The 18069-nt window shown below is 39.0% G+C and overlaps 1 protein-coding gene across 10 annotated transcripts in view; it reads right to left on the reverse strand.

The window, feature by feature from the left end:
* Window positions 1-349: 349 nt before the first annotated feature.
* Window positions 350-18069, reverse strand: part of ARHGEF3 (Rho guanine nucleotide exchange factor 3) — a 125042-nt gene continuing 107322 nt past the window's right edge. For 8 of the 10 annotated variants that reach the window (XM_081899996.1, XM_081900000.1, XM_081900003.1 and 5 more), the window contains 10 exons: window positions 11938-12045; window positions 11287-11457; window positions 9817-9879; window positions 9532-9628; window positions 8225-8301; window positions 6777-7034; window positions 5332-5502; window positions 4455-4641; window positions 1530-3041; window positions 350-1337 (listed from right to left, as the gene is read on the reverse strand). In XM_081899996.1, coding sequence (XP_081756122.1) covers window positions 2680-3041; window positions 4455-4641; window positions 5332-5502; window positions 6777-7034; window positions 8225-8301; window positions 9532-9628; window positions 9817-9879; window positions 11287-11457; window positions 11938-12045 — 1494 coding nt within the window. In that variant the 3' untranslated portion in view covers window positions 350-1337; window positions 1530-2679. Of the gene's footprint in view, window positions 1338-1529; window positions 3042-4454; window positions 4642-5331; window positions 5503-6776; window positions 7035-8224; window positions 8302-9531; window positions 9629-9816; window positions 9880-11286; window positions 11458-11937; window positions 12046-13953; window positions 14717-18069 lie in introns of those variants that run through there. The other 2 variants (XM_081900004.1, XM_081899997.1) reach the window with 2 other exon arrangements.

Genomic DNA, 18069 nt, shown 5'->3' on the forward strand with positions numbered 1-18069 from the left:
GTCTATCTAATTAAAGAGCAAGACCTCGCCGTGCACTAAAGCTGAAGAATACCGCACAAAGTATTTCTAATAGGAATACAATATGCATTGCTTTCTACTGGTAACTTTTCACATTACATCTGATACAGATAACTTATATTTTTTAAAATATATATATAGTTTGAAAAAGTCTATTCAATTTATTTGTATCTTAGTAACTTGCTATATTTGTTTTGATTACTAAAAGTATCCTCAGTTTAGCTATAAATGAATGTAAATATTGCTGAAAACAGATGTAAGAAATCACAGAAAGTTTTTAAAGTGAGGTTATCTAGCTTTGCATATTAAGCAACAATATATTTAAAAAATAGATAGTTCAGTGTAATTTATTTGAAATGCTTTGAGAACAGTGTAAGGCTATTATGCAAAAAAAGAGATTTAATCAAGACAGCAATTATTTTTAAGAAATGAAGACATTACACGGTATCTCCAACATTTTGGCAAGTATTTGTCATTTCAGTAGTTCACATCCTAATATACTTTCTACTTACTTCTATTTTGAAAAATACTTCCACTTACTCTGGATTGGCTAATACTCAACTTCCAAAATGAAGCAATTAAAATAAATTACAAGCCTGAAGTAGAAAACAACATATTTAAAACCTATACATACAGAAATATGTTCTATAGAGTAAAATTGACCATAATTTTGTTTGAAAAAATATAGGTATTAACCTGCTTTCTTATCGATTATCTCAGCACGATTCCTCTAACACAGCAGAACATATTTACAAATTAAAATTGACATCTTATTTACTCTTACAGATTTTCTGTAAACATGTAAAATGTCTGAAGTATGTATTTTGGCAATATCAATGCTTCTGCAGTGCTGAGGTTAGACTCTACACTGTGCAGAAAATGGAAATAGTGGTATCAGAGAACATTTCAGTGCACTAGGTTGCAAATTTCAGGACCCTTCTTTAGAAAGGGTCAAATTCAGCATTACAGTACTGTTCAACTTACATTTGAAATTAGAGTTTGATTCATAAGTAGAAATTTTATTGACATTTTACCTACTTTAAGGGTGCCAAGCTAGTTAAATGTAATTTTCAGACCAATAGGTTGAAAGAGTGGGTCAAACACTTTTTGAGGTGTGAGTTTCTAGAAATGCAGTAATAGTGAATGCTGTGTGCAGATGTCTTTAGAAACAAATATGCAGTGTGTGTGAGTGAGTGTGTGTGTGTGTGTGTGTGTGTGTGTGTGTGTGTTTGTAGCTGACTCCTGAATAAGCAAAATTCCTTTGGTCTGTTGCATCAGAAAAATGATTGCAAACCATAGTTATAAAATTAGAGTCACTCCTTACTTTAATCATAATTAAGCCAGAACAAAAAAATTCCTTCCAGTAGCACCTTAAAGACCAACTAAGTTACTTCTTGGTATCTGAAGAAGTGTGCATGCACACGAAAGCTCATACCAAGAACTAACTTAGTTGGTCTTTAAGGTGCTACTGGAATTTTTTTGTTTTGACTATGGCAGACCAACACGGCTACCTATCTGTAACCATAATTAAGCCAGAACACACCCAAATAACATGGAGGTTTATTCTCTGAACAGAGCCAATGAGAAATCGACATTTTTATTAGCATGTGGTGTAGTCCCAGTCCTAACTTTCTGTAAGCCTGTTACAGAAGTCTGGGGAGCCCACCTGGGCTTTGTTCTCAATTCTGACCTTGAGGATGACACTGAACAGGTTCCCCATACAGGTCTTTTAATAGAAGTGTCTGTATCTGTGACTCACATAAGAGAGCAGGCAGTGGATACTGGAGAAAAAATTGGGACGACAGAAGAAAGGCTTATTTTTGTAGACATCACAAAATGGCTATTAGGGCAGTATAACATTAGATACAGCTAAAATGTTAATATTTTAGAAGCACCATTTTGCATACAAGCTGCCTGGCTGTGCACATAGAAAGGGCTACATAAAACAAAACACAGCAATTTAAACAAAGTATTTTGATGTTTCAGCTTCTTTACTCTTTTAATGCTTTATTCTAAATGGGACAGTAGGTAAACTACCATCCAATTATCAGAAAACACCGTCATATAAACTGGAATTTTCATCTGAAGATTCAGTACTGGCACACAACTTACTTTCAAATGACCTTTTAGCTTGCATCTGTGAACTGAGAAAATACGTATTTTGCACTGGCCATAACTGTTAAATTAAGATGATGAAAGTCACCAATCAATGAGACTCTTAGTTTTAGTCTTTCAAGCTTTTTTGAAACCTACACACATCATTCACAAACAATTTCTGGATGTGATAGCTTTAAAATGCTTTGTTCATGTCCTTGTGTGTGGTTGCCTTGTGAGAGGTCAAAATAGGGCACTTTATAAAACAGAGATTCTTGGTATGTAATATGCATAAAAACAGTAGCTTAGAGGTCATATCTACCAGCAAGACATTGGAAATAATTGGTCAAGTAACCTCTCTCAGCCACAGAGACAGAATTATCACAGGATTATAGTTGCCATATCAAATTACGCACACCAGCAGTTACAGTACTATGGTTGAAAGGTACAAATATAATAGAGACTGAGTTGACATTGTGACAAAATTATTAAAAAGTGCTTTTTGTTCCATATGTGGAATGCAAATACTGTACAGGTAAGACACAGAAGACCACTATGCGGTTGTTGTCAGACATTACTTTCTATCTCTTTATCAGTCTGCCAAGGGTATGTCTGCTCCATGTGGTCACAGTCAATGCTGATTTCACTGATGTCCATACTACAGTCAGACCCACTGTCTGATTGGTCCATTTGCTCAAGCTTAGATTCCTGCCGGGGTATTCTGTTCCTGCTTGATGATGTACTCGATGATGTTAGTAAGGGGTCTTCGGAATCAAGTGTCCGGACTTCGCTTGATGCGCAAGAGACTGATTCTTTGGCTTGACGGATACAGTTGAGCCACTGCTGTTTGTTGAAGGTGTCATTTGCTTGCAGTGAGTGAGACTGGCTTTGAGATCCCTTTCTGAAGCTGACTCTAAAGAAGTTTTTAACTGAAATAAATGAGCCACATTAGTATATTCAATGCTTCTTGGAAGAGGACATTGTGTGTGTGTGGGGGGGGTGGTGGTTAATAGAAATACTTCTACATTAATGATATACCAGAAGAGCGTACAACTTGGATCCCACTAAGAGAAATGCAGCCCACCATCCATGTATGAAGTCTCCCACAAGATTCCTTCCACACAGTTTAGAAATTCCATGGAAGCAGAAGCAAAAGGAAATACAGCCATATCTTCTGTTGTGTTAGGTTCATGTGCATCTTTTAGGCTTGCGAATGCTGCAAACCCTGAAGTGTATACTTCCGGGATTCACCGCGCGCATGTGCGCAGAAGCGTTCTGCGCACTTTGCACATGCACAGAAGCACTCTATCATGCCATGCGCATGCACAGAAGTGGCGATGTAGTTACGGACTTTTCAGGGTGTGAACGGCACCCCAGAAGGGATCGAGTCTGTAACTAGAGGTACCATGGTAGTGTTTCAAGCCATGGGTGGACTACTATACAAAGTTTATGAGCTGGGCAGTCCCGCTTAAGAGAAAACATGTTTTGTGCTTTCTTCAGCTTGTTTTACTACAGACTCGACCTCTTTCCCCACCATTTTATTTTATTCTAACGAATGTCACACACAAAAATTCAGCAATGCTAACCATCCGTGGCAATCAGCAGCAGCCAGTCAGATGATGTAATGATTATAAGTACAAGCAACCACTTGTACTTATATCACAAAGAGGGGAATGACATTTGTGAGAATCATGCCACTGGTCTTCATGGTATTTTGTCAGTATCTGGGAATATGCACATTGCTGTCCTTGTTAATTGAGTGCTGCTGGACATGGTCATGGGGGGCTGTCCTTTCTTCCAATAGTGATGGCAGCCATTTACTCTTGCAAAACTCTTTCACCAACTCTCACTGGTGACGAATTTAGAGGAGTGCAACTGGTTTGTCCAAACTGGGCACTGAGCAGAGAGGGTGCCACAGAGGACACTTCAGCAATGACGAGCAACAAAAGGCAAGAGGTGGCAGTGGTGGGAGGTGCCAAATTCTGGTGTTGCACAGGGAGCCGCCAAAAATTTTAACGCTCAAAGTCTGTCACCACTGGTGAGAACAGATTGGAGCAGTAGGTTCTTAGCATTATCATTTAAAACCAACTCCTGCAAGAGTATCCAACGGAAAATATGAAGGTATCTTTTATCTTTCCTGTCATGTTTTGCTTTTGTAAGCTGACATACTACTTTTTGAAAATCTTGTTTCTTCTTTTTTTAAAAGCGAAAAATTAGTTTGCCTTTTTTATATGAATGAGACATGCTGGCTTATCCTTCCAGAAAAGATCTTGGAAGGATACTGTGGTGCATGACTATATTTCAATATTTTATAAAAGAGATATAATATAATGGATTCTTACTTCTCTCATTGTTGCTAAACGCACCACGTATGGATCCACCCAATCGCACCTCTCCATCTTGCAAGTCTTCTAGCACAAGATCCTTCACAGGGATGGGTTGCCGATACAATTGGTAACAGAGTTGTTCATTCTGTGTAACAGCTCGAGTAATTACCAGTACTTCTTGGAAGAGAAATACATGCAATTTCTGACAAAAAATAAAAAATAAAAAAAATTGTGAGTTGTCACTCATACATTATTTGCTTATCACTTCTCAAGGTTTTTTTTTATAAAAAAAAAACACCTAGCATCTAGTTAAATAATACTACCAAAGATGGGTGGAAATGGTCCAATGGCATGGTCTGAAGGCACATGATGCAACCACCCTGCTGAAGGTAAGGAGGTTTGAGTCTAGGCCACTGACTGTATGGGAATCCCACCAGGGAATTGGATATATGCTGTCTTAAGTTCCATGATGGAAGAAAGAACTAGCATATTTAAATCTTACCTAACAACAACAACAACAGTGTGCAAGGATGGCGTCTTACAAGCACTCTGAGAAATGTGTTCCACAGTTATGGCACAAATATGACAATGGTGTTAAAATTAGATAAAGATCAGTTTCTCTCTTACCCACAATGAGGAAGAGCTATTCTATTTTCCATCCTTATTCTAACCCCTGTTAAGGCTGCTTTATTTATTTTTTTACCCTAAATAAAAACCAGTTAGCATCTCTTTCTCACTTCTGAGACTTGATAATATTTCCCCTTGACAGTCATCCAAAAGCAAACCATTGCAACCTTACATTTAAAAAGAAGCAGTTCACTCTGATTATAAAAGAGAACAGTACTTAAGAAAGAGGTAAAACAATATTTTGTGTGTCCTAAAAATTCCTTACCGCTCCCCGGTTGTTCTTTAGTTCACCATGACAGCACACAACACGTGAATCATCTATCAAGGAGTCCTTTTGGCCTTCATCGAGATAGATTAGCCTCTCTTTGTAATACTGGCATTCAGATTCACCCGTCTTTTTGTTGATTTCTGCCACTATTCCTTGGACAATATTAATCTGGGGAGGGGGGGGATTGGTTACAAATAAGTCATAAATTGCCAAGCCAATTTTGAAAGCATTTCTTAATAGGTTTATAGCTGGAAAAACAAAATGGGTGGATGGACTTCTGTAATGAGCAAAAAGAGGCCATGTGAGTGTTTGGTACTTCAATATGGCGTTTCCATTTTAAGCATCAATCTGGCTCCAATGCATGTACAGGAATTCTATAAGCAAGAACATCTTCATTATGTCCTGTGAGCAGCTGTATGCTACATATATGTGAGAGGAAATCTGTCATGCAAACAGAACTCCTTTATTCAATTAATCTAAATAAAGAGTTTAAATCCCCATCGTTCCTTTCTGCTTACATATATACAGCAGGGCTTTGTATTTTGTATTCCTAGATAACTGCTACTTTTTTGCATGTTACAGAGCCCAAGCAGTTTAACAGTTTATACTCTCTCAAGTTTAAACAGCAATTTAGGATGCAGTATGTAATAGGAATGCGTTCTAAAATCTGAAGGCCAATGATGTGAAGTTTCTTCCTACAATTTCCTTGAATTAGAAAAAATATTAAACCTATTTTCCCCAAGCTTCTTGTTAAACTGAAGCTTTTTTTAAAAAAACAAAGTAAAACAGTTTTACAGGCTTTCTGAAAGATGCTCAAATTCAGGCTTCACCACATTTTCAAGAAGGAGCTCCAAATTTGTGTGGGAATAATGAGAACAGCTGTCTTGTGCCCTTGCTATTTGAACATGACAGATGAGTGGTACTGTTAAAACAATAATTTTTGGTGAATTTTGGAAAATTTAGGGGGGAAAGCTGCATTATGTCCATACTAGGCAACTAAAAGCCACAAAACATGTAAGGCTTTGGATATCACCAATGATTGCATGCAACAATATATTAAGCTATCAGCCTTGCATCAGGGAAGTGGCTACAGGGAGAAAGCAAATGACCCAGGATGTCCAAAGATGCAACCAGTACTTCCAGTAGCAGTTTGCATGAGTGTAATGGCACAAGTTGCAACTGGCACACTCACACAAATCACATCTAGCAAAGGAATGGCAGAATCCATATACACACCAGGGCAGTGGATACTTCCTCTGCAAAGTACATTCCAAGGACCACTTGAGCTACTCAGTGTAAAGCAATTTTAAAATACCCGAAGCCTAAAAAGTCACAGAAATCTAACAAGGGAAATATACACACATCTTTCTGAGAGAAGGTATGTGAATCTACTTCTAATGATTTGCCCTTTAGATAAGGTATTAATTAGTTTAAACACATACAGCTTCTTCGATGTGCTGTTGGTCTGGATGATCATTTGGCGTGTGTCGCAGAATCTCTCTAAGCAGCAGTGGGTACTTCACTAGACGGCTTCTTGGGATATCAAGGAAATTCCACAGGTCCAGTTTACGGCTGAAAGGTGACTCTAGACAACGCTGTAAGAAGTCTTGAACCCGATGATCCTGCTTCTTCTGGTCCAGCAAAGTTTTGGCAGCTACCTGGTTGCTACAGTAGCTATCATAGGAATTTAGACAAGGCAACTAAAGGAAAAATAAATATTTGGAATTATTATTATTATTATTATTATTATTATTATTATTATTATTATTATTATTACCCCACTCATCTGACTGAAAATAAAATTGATGATAAGTGCTACTACCAGACAATACTGGTTGGAAGCCTAATTTTGTCACTTATTACCATCTAGCAGTGAAATGTCACTGGGAATATTTCTTAGAAACTTACAATCCAATAAGCAGGTGTTTAGAATGAGTGCAACATCTGTTGAGCCAGTAAGACACAAAAATTCCATGTGGCATACTGGTATTACCTGCTAAGATGTTACACTTTGCCTAGGAACACCATATTGCCAGATGCACTCATTTATTTATGCTCCACTCTTTGAGAAAGTCCTACACAAAGCAGCTTATAATATTTTAAAATGCAAATCTGTTCCACGGAACCTTTAAAAACACATAGGCAGCACCAAGAGATGATAGCAGTCTCTGCAGGAATTGCATTCCATCACTGTGAAGTCGCTGCCCGGAAGGCCCTATTATGCATTCTTGCTAGTCTGGGGGAGAGCTATGATGCAGGCTCTCCAACTGATAGTAGCAATGGGTGGTTTCTACTATTGTATCAATACAGCCAACTCTTTTACGAAACAGATCACACCCTCTGATATTTGGATGAAGGGTGCTATATAAATTCAATAAATAAGAATAAACATATGGAAACTTTTACTGTTTGCCAATATGGGAATCTGGCTGTGGCATTCACAAAGTGAGTTGAAACTTGTCCAGTAGCAGCTGGCATGGTGGTTCACAACTGCTGTCCTGCCACTAGCATTGTACAGTTTATCTGGATAGGGGTCTGTCAGGACAACATAGAGGCCAGGTCAGGACTGTGCAGATGCGCTGGGGGAGCCAATCTGGTTCTTGTGCTGGTGCATCTGCGAAGCTCCAACTTCAACACTGTCCTGCCTCAGCCATATGCAGGTAAGCAGTAGTGGTGCAGGTATCAGGAGGGCAGCTGCATGGCTCTGCCCCACCACACTGGCCACTACTGATCTTGACTCCTACGTAACACAGAGTTAGTCCTCATACCCTTACCCTTCCTGCAGTGTTACTGCTTGGTACTAGTTCTCAGATCAAACATGGCTTAGATTAAAAATGAGGAAGCATATAAAAAGAAAACAAAATTAACCATTTGTGAAAGTTTTCCATACCCAGCCCACAAGGATGTGACCAACACAGTCTGTAGATCCATCAGGCTTCCTAATTTCTTTTAGCCGTCTAAGAAGATCTGATGTAAATACATGAAAAACATGAAAAGCTTAATTGGGGTGGGGTGGGGTCAGCTTGTAAAAGAATACTGAGGACTCTTCTATAGTAAAGTTCAACCTTGTCAAGTACTGTTTGAGAGCCTTTCACTGCTTTTGACCATCTGCCTGTTTATCACTATTTGCTTATAAAACTCCTGTCAAATGATGCAACACCCCTATTTTCACAAAGCCGTGAGCTATCCCATGAGAAAAAGGCTATGCACAAACTTGGGTGATACACCCTGCTTGTGTTCCTCTTTCAGTGCCAAACTATACAAGGCACGGGAGAACTGGGATTAGTTTCCCCCACATTTCTATTTTTAACAAAGAGGAACCGAGAACTCTGGTTTTGACGGAAGCAGTAGTGCTACAGAAAAGGAGAGGGTGTAACCATTCCTCACCACAACTGCTTTCCCAACCAAAATCCCACCCAAAGAAGCTGCTGGTAGGCTCACCTAGGGGGAAATACAGCTACCTGTATCATGCTGGTATTTATCCCCCATCCAGGGGGAGGAAAAATTAGGTCAGGACCTAAATTTTCATACAGACATGAATGCGTCAACCCTCTTCCCCAGCACAGGTGCTCCAAATCTGAATCAGAGCCCTTCCTTGTAATTGCTTTCAACTAAAAACAGTAATTTCAGGAGACTCAATGAATAGTTATATCTCATCTGTCTAGAAACATATGAATACCATCTGCTATCTACACACACACACACACACACACACACTCATGATTATACAAATCTTATTAAGAAGTTGAAATGCACAAATATTTACAATATGCCTCTTGAAAAACTATATTGGGTTGAAAAGTCCCTGTCCCCCCCAGCATTTAGACATCTACTTCCATCTATTTTTTTGTGACTTAACTTCTGCTGGGAACATTCAACTCTCGTAATGAAACTTTAACCGTGTAAATATAATTTCTGATAGCACCCAAACCGATTCCCAGATGTGTGTCAGTACTGACAATGAAAGTTGGAAACTGTGGAGTCAACAGACAGGAATGACAACTAATGACACTAATGCTTCTGTAGTGAAGGTAAAATAAAAAGTGCCCATTCCAATGTACATTTTTCCTCCATAGATAAATTTTGTAGAGGTTTTTTTCCAGTCTGCAGCCCAATATAATTCAACTGTTCCTCAAACAATGCTCCTCAAACTTATTTGGCTCTTAGCAACTGCATATAGAATAGAAAGAATTATACCTTCATGCAAAGGAATTAAAGAGTCCAGTGTCCCAAATATTTGGTTTAATTCTTGCTCTGACATTATGGAAAGTTTAAGCATTGGGTCATGGTAAGCCTGCACAAAGATAGAAAAATCATTTAATAAATACATATTTGAAATTCCATTATTGGTGATAGCATTTAAACTCTGGCTCTTGTGCCTTAAAGTTTTTATATATTTGAATTAATCTGTACACACAGATCATAGAAACTGCCTGTGAACAAATTCAATAGAGGCACACAATAATTAAGGGTATATAATACCTTCTTTGCTAACTTCAGGTCTTCTATCAAGTCTTCTTCTCCTTGTGAAAGTTCAAAAATTGCCTATAACAGAAGATATAACCTTGATAAATTTGCAGTTTCAAAATTTCTCAAATAACATTTTAAAACTATGGATAAATGGCAAGTCCTAATTGCCAAAGTGCCAAATGGGGTTGGGTGTAAACTCAATTAAGTTAGCATTTAAACCCAAATCATTCAAATTTGCACTTCCGGGGGGGTGGGGACACAACATAGCCACCCACTGAAATTTGTGCACATCTTAATTTTACAATACAGTTATCCAACCAGGCAATGTTTACAAAATATTATGCATATTAACATACAAAAATGCACTATATTTGGAGAAAGTGATTGCAAAATTCTGTGATTAATAAAAACTGCATGCAAAATTTCATTTATTAGTAAAAATCCACCCTAAATTGCTGAAGAATTTTTATGAGTTTTTAAAAAGAAATTTGCAAATTGCTGAAATGCAGAGAACTGAATTAAAATAATTAGAGACAGAGAAATGAAATTGTCAGATTCTTCCATTCCTAACTGTCAAAGCAAGAGAAGCTAAAAAATGAGACCAAGCTTTAAGTCTATTAAAATACTGTCCTTTATTTAATATCCTTCCCTTTGTGATGAAACTCATCCCTAAAATAATGGTGGAGAGCCTACTGGCGAAAGGTGGCATACAAAACTCAAACTCATAAATACAGTGGTATCTCTGGTTACAGACGCTTCAGGTTACAGACACTTCAGGTTACAGACTCTGCTAACCCAGAAATAGTACCTCGGGTTAAGAACAGAAAACGCGCAGCGGCGCTGCAGCGGGACCCCATTAGCTAAAGTGGTACCTCAGGTTAAAAACAGTTTCAGGTTAAGAACGAATTAAGTTCTTAACCCGAGGTACCACTGTAAATGGTGTTCCCAGGCAGACTCCAATCAGACACATACCAGACTGGCTTAGCTTCGGCAGACTGCTAAATCATGTGCCTTCAGACTATGCCCTGGGGCCTTTTAATAAAGGGTACTTGTATGATTCAGCATCCTATGCTAAGCTAGAACGGAATGCCATGCGATGCTGTGCATGGCATTTCCTCCATTTCTAAAATATTTTATTATGAATACTTTTTCCCCCAATGAAGATGTGAAGACAGTTAGCCCTACTTCCCTCAGCTTGAAAGAGCCAGTTATTAGCTTCTGCCTTGTCTCGCTTCAGGAATGCAAGAATGCATTGTGTTGTCTTCGAAGGCTGTGATGGCTGCTTTTAAAGCCTGGAGTGATTGCAAGGAGTGATTGTGCATTTCAGTGTTTTCATGTGTGCAAAGGAGATGGGTGGCGGCTAGTTCTGCCAAGGAGGGGAAAATGGGACTAAAAAGAAGTTTATACACAAACACGTGTATCTTCACTTGCATTCCTTAATGCCATTTCAGGCAAGTCCAAGGAGAATATAAGTAAGCAAACCTCTTGCCGCTTGATTTCTTTGGATGTCAGCACCTGATTGACACAAACATCAAAGGTCTCACTCCAAAGTTTACTGTCTCTTCGCTTGGTGCTAGCAGGGGGTACATTTCTAGTCCAGGGTCTTGAGGCAAGCAGATCTGGCCGACTGTCACTGCGAAAACTGATGGAACGCTGTGAAAAATAAAAATAAAATAGTTATTGCTTTGCTAGGGTTGATGGGAAGGTTAATTGTCATGTTGATGACAAAGTAAAACCGCTGTTTATTCACACAACACTGTTTAATATTTTGGAATGAGAACTGACGCAGCTGCATCAAAAAGGAGGAGTTAAGAGTTGTCTCCCATACTAGTTCTGCTCAAAAGAGATCCATTAAAAGTAATGGATTCAAGTTAGTAATGTCTATTGATTTCAATGGGTCTATTCTAAGTAGCAGTAGCACTGGAGACAACCTTGTATAAGAGAAATTGTTATCGAACAGAAATCAAACACTTGCCTTTACTTAAAGTGAAAATTATTAATAAAGTGCTTTTCATTACTTCCATATAGATGAGCAATATGCAAAAATAAATGCTTTACAAACAATTCCAGAAATAAGACATGTTGCATTCCTTGTGTTGAACCCTACTTAATTAATTAAAAAATCGGTTTTACCTGAAGCGTCTGACCAAATCGTTTCAAAGGAGTTGCTCGAACAGGAGGAATTAAACTTGCTAGTGATGTCACTCTAGAAAGAGGCCTGACCCGCTTATTACTGGGCTCCTGTAAATTTTAGACAAAATACTTACGTGTTAGAATCATAAAGCCAACACTGATTTCATAATACAAGTATAGAAGTTTCAATGTATTCCAGTCCCCAATGGGGGACCCTTTCAGGACTCCAATTAGCTTGTAGTATTGTTTAATTCTCGCAGAAGGTTTCAGGTGGGGATAAAGCAAAACCACCATCCCGAATACTTTCCACAGTGTGCCATATAGTGCTAACGGGTGCAAGTCCAAGTTTGGCTGTCAGCTTTTGGCCCCCAGGATGATTTAGAAAGGATAACACACAAATACAAAATTCAAGTACCCAAAAAAAAACAATCTTACAAAAATTTAAGATGAACAACCTTAATACAGTATTTCAAAAATTATTAAAAGCCAAATGCATTTATGTTCCTGCCCAAACGACAAAGAGCAGTCCCCAAAAAGATGTCAGAGAGAGCAAGATTAAATCTGAGCATGTTGTTGTTATTATCATTTCCGCTTTTCCATTTAAAACATGTAAAGTGTTACTGGTAGGAAGGCAATCAGACATGAAATTAAAACAAAAATGCTAAAGACAGCAGCAAGCAACAGATCAAAACAGAGAGAAGCCCAGAGGATCACCCTTGGGAGGGAATTCTACTATTTTGATGTCTCTGCCCAAAAAATTCCCCCCTCTCTCATGCTCACCTATCTGATCTGATGTAAAGACAAAACTTAGCAGGGTCTCAGCAGCCTATCTCAAAGGTTGTGCAGGTTCATGGTGGACTAGGTGATTTCTGAAGATTGCTATAAACTGTGGAGAGAGGTAAAAAACTGTCTGTTTTCCTTTACTATCTCCTGAGCTCTCCCCATATAGCACAGGGAAGGGGCTAACTGCATGCTGCACCTCTCTACCAGCCTTAACAGACACCTCCTGGGGTTCAATCCGTCGGGCTCTTGTGCTGACTAATACTTCCCCTATGACATTCCACCCCCAGCATCCTCAGCACTTCATGGGTCAACTGCCCTTGACAATTTCTGGAAGACGCTAAGCAAAAGATCTCATTAGGCCATTTGGGGATAAAAAAGTCCCCCACAACTCTTTTCTCATACCCCAAGTATGCAGAAATCACTACCTTCGTATGGTATTAGTAAGACTCGGCATAAGTACAACCAATTCTCATGTTTACAATTAAGATTATTTTGCTCAATGCACACAGCTGGCAAACATATGAAATATCAAAAGTACAAGAAGAAAAGGTTTTGGAGAGAGAAAGGATGCACAACAGACATATGTAACTTCACACACCTTAGGGTTGAATCCTGTGCATGTTTACTCTGAAGTAAGTCCCATTGTGTTCAATTGGGCTTATTCTCAGGTAAGTGTGCATGCAATTGAATTGCACTGTTAAAACATTCATGCAAATATATTTACCGGTAATCACTTTCCTGTCTCATCTTGCAATGCAAAAGGTTCAGCAGCTATGCTTGTTATCATGACCTTGCCACTGAAAGGCATAGATACAGTTTCAAAACAGAAGTCTTTAGCCTCAAATATTTCTTCCAGCTAAGAGTCAAATCATTATGCATTTCTGTGTTACCAGTTCTCCAGCAAGCAAAAATTAGAGAGTTTAATATTACAGTATTTGCGAAGGTCATTTGTACATTTGATTGTATGTATATCTCTCAAATTTATTACGCAATTATAAAACATCCACTATGTATTTAAAGAACTGAGTTTTTAACAAAACTCAGTAAGCATCTATCATCAAAGAGCAATTTAAGAACCAAGATATACAATTAACAACTCACTATTTAACCCCTTTTGTGTCAAGAAGCTCTGAAGGATTAATACTCTTGTTTCTGCACACACACAAATGTAAACAAAGGTATAAGAAGCAGGAAAAGCTATAGCAGTAAATATTTTTTGAAGTTTACGATTACCCTTGCTTTCCTAATCTCCATCCGACATTGAAGAGATCGTGGGCAGCACATGTAGAAGGCAAGACTTGACAGAAAAACCCAAATCTTCCAGGTGATGTGAAACCCATCAAAAATCACATTTCAGGAACATCCTAAGTCCATTCACCTCTCTTTTTCAGCCATGATCATGAAGTTTGCTTAAGCATCATATAATTCTAGTTTCGTAGAAAAAACAGTGGTGTAATAAACCAGGTCTGACTACAATCTTCCACATGCTAGCCATTCATATTAGCAATCATTTCTGGGGTTAGGGGTGGGGGGGGGGGAAGGAAATCAGAGCATTAGCAACTTCATTAATACTGATTAGAAATATCACTTCCATCAGCACAGCTACGGAGAGGAGAACTGGAAGCCAGCCACATATTTATTTCTCCACAAATAAAGCTGAAATCCAACAATATTCCTTAAAGCTTGGAAGAAATATATTTTAAAACCCCACACAAATAACTGATTCATCCACTTGGCAGTCCTGGTTGCAAACAAAAAATGCAGTCTGCCCTCAAATCTTCAGCAGAGGTGCATTCTGTATCCTTCGCCTTCATCAGCAGTCCCTTGGCTCAGCTTTTTTGTTAAGTACATTTATTTTTATGCCACTGCAGCACCACTGGAATACTGAACACACCAGAAAAGACATTCAGCATTCACTGTGATTCTCCTCTCAATGGCGCCTCAGCCATCAGCTGTTTCTTATTTAGCATGCCAGTGATGCTGTGCCAGAACAGAGAGACGCTTCACATCAATCACACTGCACTGCAGTCCCGGTGGGATAGAGCTATGCTACAGTGCACAGAGTTAAAAACACCCTACCTGGTTATATATTCCCTTTAGTTTCAATGGCTCTAGAATATAACAATATTTTTAAAAAACCTATACAGCTTGTTTCCACAATTAGATGTAGAAGTTGCTTGAGAGTTGCTGTCCTTAGACTACAATTGCTGGCAAAGTAAATGAGGAGTTCCAGGATGCTATAGTCACACACCCTTATTTCTCCTCATAAACAGTAAACGTCACTGAACGAACAACCTGCTCTTGTCCTTGAATAAAAGACGGAAACACGTGATATTGCAGGACACACTGACTTTCAGTGCTTCCCAAACTTTTGATTTGCCATGCACACATTGTGCCTTTGAGATGTTCACCCAGACCCTTGAGAGCTTCTTAGCCATAAGATAGCTTTCATGCAGCTGGGGGAAAGATAAAAACGACCCAATTATCTGAGCAGAGCAGGATCCCTTTGGCTTTTCTCACGGGATTGGCATTCCTGCTGCTGGCACATTGCCAGTTTTGGGACTGGGCTCTGGGAGTGTGGCTGAGTCAATCAATGCTTCTCCCAGCTGTATAGGGGCAATCACTCATAAATCAGCATCTCCCACACAGTTAGGAGAACGTCTAAAGAGCATTCAAATCAATAGGCTTAGAGTCAAGATAGGATATTATTAGGATAGAAAAACCATGTAAGCTGACTTTACTGGCTTTGACATCTGCACAGGAAGAAGGAGAAATGCATGTTCAGTCCCCCTTCTCTAGCAGCTATGGAACCAGATACCTTCAGAAAGGAAGATCTTTATTTCTCTAATGCAAGTGCTACATAGACTACAAAACTGAAATCTCTGCTGCTGCCTGGTTTTTGGAGGAGGCGCACAGAGGCAACTGAGCAGTCTGCTATCTGGGCAATATTGCACTGAATGAGAGATAGGGTCAGTATTTAGTTCGTTGTTTGTTAAAATAGCTTCATATCAATTAGAGTCCTTGAGTTGCTCTTAATTAGTCTCTAGCCAAGGTGTGAACACCTTTGCTTAAGGTAAAGACATACCTGTCGTGTCAACGCTCCCTGATGTGTACACAAACAGAAACCAAATTGATACTAATGAAGCCATTAGTGGTGATGTGAACAGCTGGGGGGAAAGTGCTATGAAATACTAGGTGGGGACCGTTTCACTGCACTCTAAGGTGATATTGTGAACACACAGGGTAGGCTCCCTATGCAGTTTAGAACCTTGGAGTCTACATAGAAAATATCCCTCCAACTTGAGAGCAATCTGGCTATGACATCTGTCACCTGATTGATCACCAGGGTTGAGGTCATGCGCTTTAATATTTTTAGATCTTTTATTGTAATTTTATTGATACATGATAAATTATGAATTACAATTTTGATATAAGCCACACTGGGAACGTTTTGGCCGTGGAAAGCGGCACATAAAACTTTGAAATAAACAAATACATTCCAACTGACCTCTATTTTTTTGCTCTAAGCAAGGAAACTACCACTATCAGCTTTGGAGCAAGCCGGAATTTTAAATTAGGCTAACCTATATTAAACTGATACATTATTAACTTAACCCAGCGAGAGCCTGCAAACGACAGGTCAGTCTGCTGATCAATAAAATGATTTTCTTGCATTCTCTGCATCACAGAATCCGCAAGCTGGGTAATTTGTGACTGAAATTAACAAATTCTAGTCTTGAAGAAACCTTTCATTAGAAAACTCTGCAATCAATCACAAAGGCTACTTCTGTATTAGGGTTTTTTGATAGCCATGCAGACTGATTCCCAGATTAGTTCCAGATACAAAAAGGGTGCTGCTAGTGAGGCCTGGAGTTGCTCATACATTGCAGAGCAAATGGTGAGTGCTGTCAGCTTTAACAATACAACTGAGCTTTTTGGGTGGGCTGGTGGGCTTATCCCACCCTTGGAAGATGGTCCAAACTATCAGTGGCCGGCTCCCCACCCCCCACCCTGGACCATCAAAACACCTGTTAAGGTCCTTTACTCACTGCTGTGTACTCTGGCCTGGAACCACTATGCTATACCAACTCTCCAGAAACGGAATGTATAAAGTAACTGGAAATATAGCAAATAAAGACAGTCACAGAAGAAGCAACAACAGCTAGCCCATGTATTTCATCACACTCCAAGAACCAAAAGTGTATCAACAATAAATAAAAGTTTGGTTGCATTTTTTTGAAGAGAAGATTGCAAGATTATTTACAGGGCAATGTAGCACTAATTAGGGCTAGAATGATATGTTCTGGAAAACAAATTAGTCTGCACTTAACACTGTAACAGAATACTCTACAAGGTGAAAGAGTATACTGTATAGTCTTAGTTTCAAATACAATCTGCCGGCCTCACAAATAAAACAAAACAGAACCATTTTGTTTCAGACACCTTATTCCTGGCACAGTTTCTATGCTCATTTACTTTCAAAGTTTCTAGTTTGGTCAACACTGTATTGGTATGTCAACATTTGTGATGGCAGAAAGCCTAAAAAAATATTATTTGTGTTAGTCTGCTACTGATTAAATTGGCACTAGATAAAATGGTTATAATAAAATAACCTCAAGTACTGAGCTTTAGTAGAAAACCACATTAGGAAAAAGCCTCACTCAACCTCCATTCCACAGGAAGTTATCAATATTTAGAACTAGACAGAGCTTTGCTATTTCTTTTAATTATGCAGGTTGGGAGGGGGTAATTTTGGAAATGTAACATGCGGGTGCAGTCTTAAAGAAACTTCATTGGGAGTAAATCTGAAATCTGAATTCACTGGAAGGTACTTCTAAATAAATACACATAGAAGCTGGTTACAAATAAAATATTTTGAACTCAGAAACGTCTCTGCCCCGAGTTGAAAATAATCTATTGAACAATGTCAAGCTAGCAAGGGTCAATATTTAGTTTAGACACACCCCAGGAAAACTGAGCCACTGATTTTGAAGGCTGTACTCCTGAAGGCTCTTTGGGTTACAAAAGCATCCTTCGTATATCTGCTTGTAGAAGTACCTTTTCTGTGGGATCAACAGGGTTATCTCCGTTTTTCAAAAAAATCATAAGTGGCCATTCTAGTATTGGTTGAATAACTGCAGTCTAGGGAAATAAGCACTCCTGGATAGTGCCTTTTATTTCATTGGTACACTCTGCATGAGGGACGTGGATGGCGCTGTGGGTTAAACCACAGAGCCTAGGACTTGCCGATCAGAAGGTCGGCGGTTCAAATCCCCGCAATGGGGTGAGCTCCCATTGTCCGGTCCCAGCTCCTGCCAACCTAGCAGTTCAAAAGCACATCAAAGTGCA

This window comes from Podarcis melisellensis (assembly GCF_964234715.1).
Source record: "Podarcis melisellensis genome assembly, chromosome: 2".
In the NCBI taxonomy this organism is placed as follows: Eukaryota; Metazoa; Chordata; class Lepidosauria; order Squamata; family Lacertidae; genus Podarcis; species Podarcis melisellensis.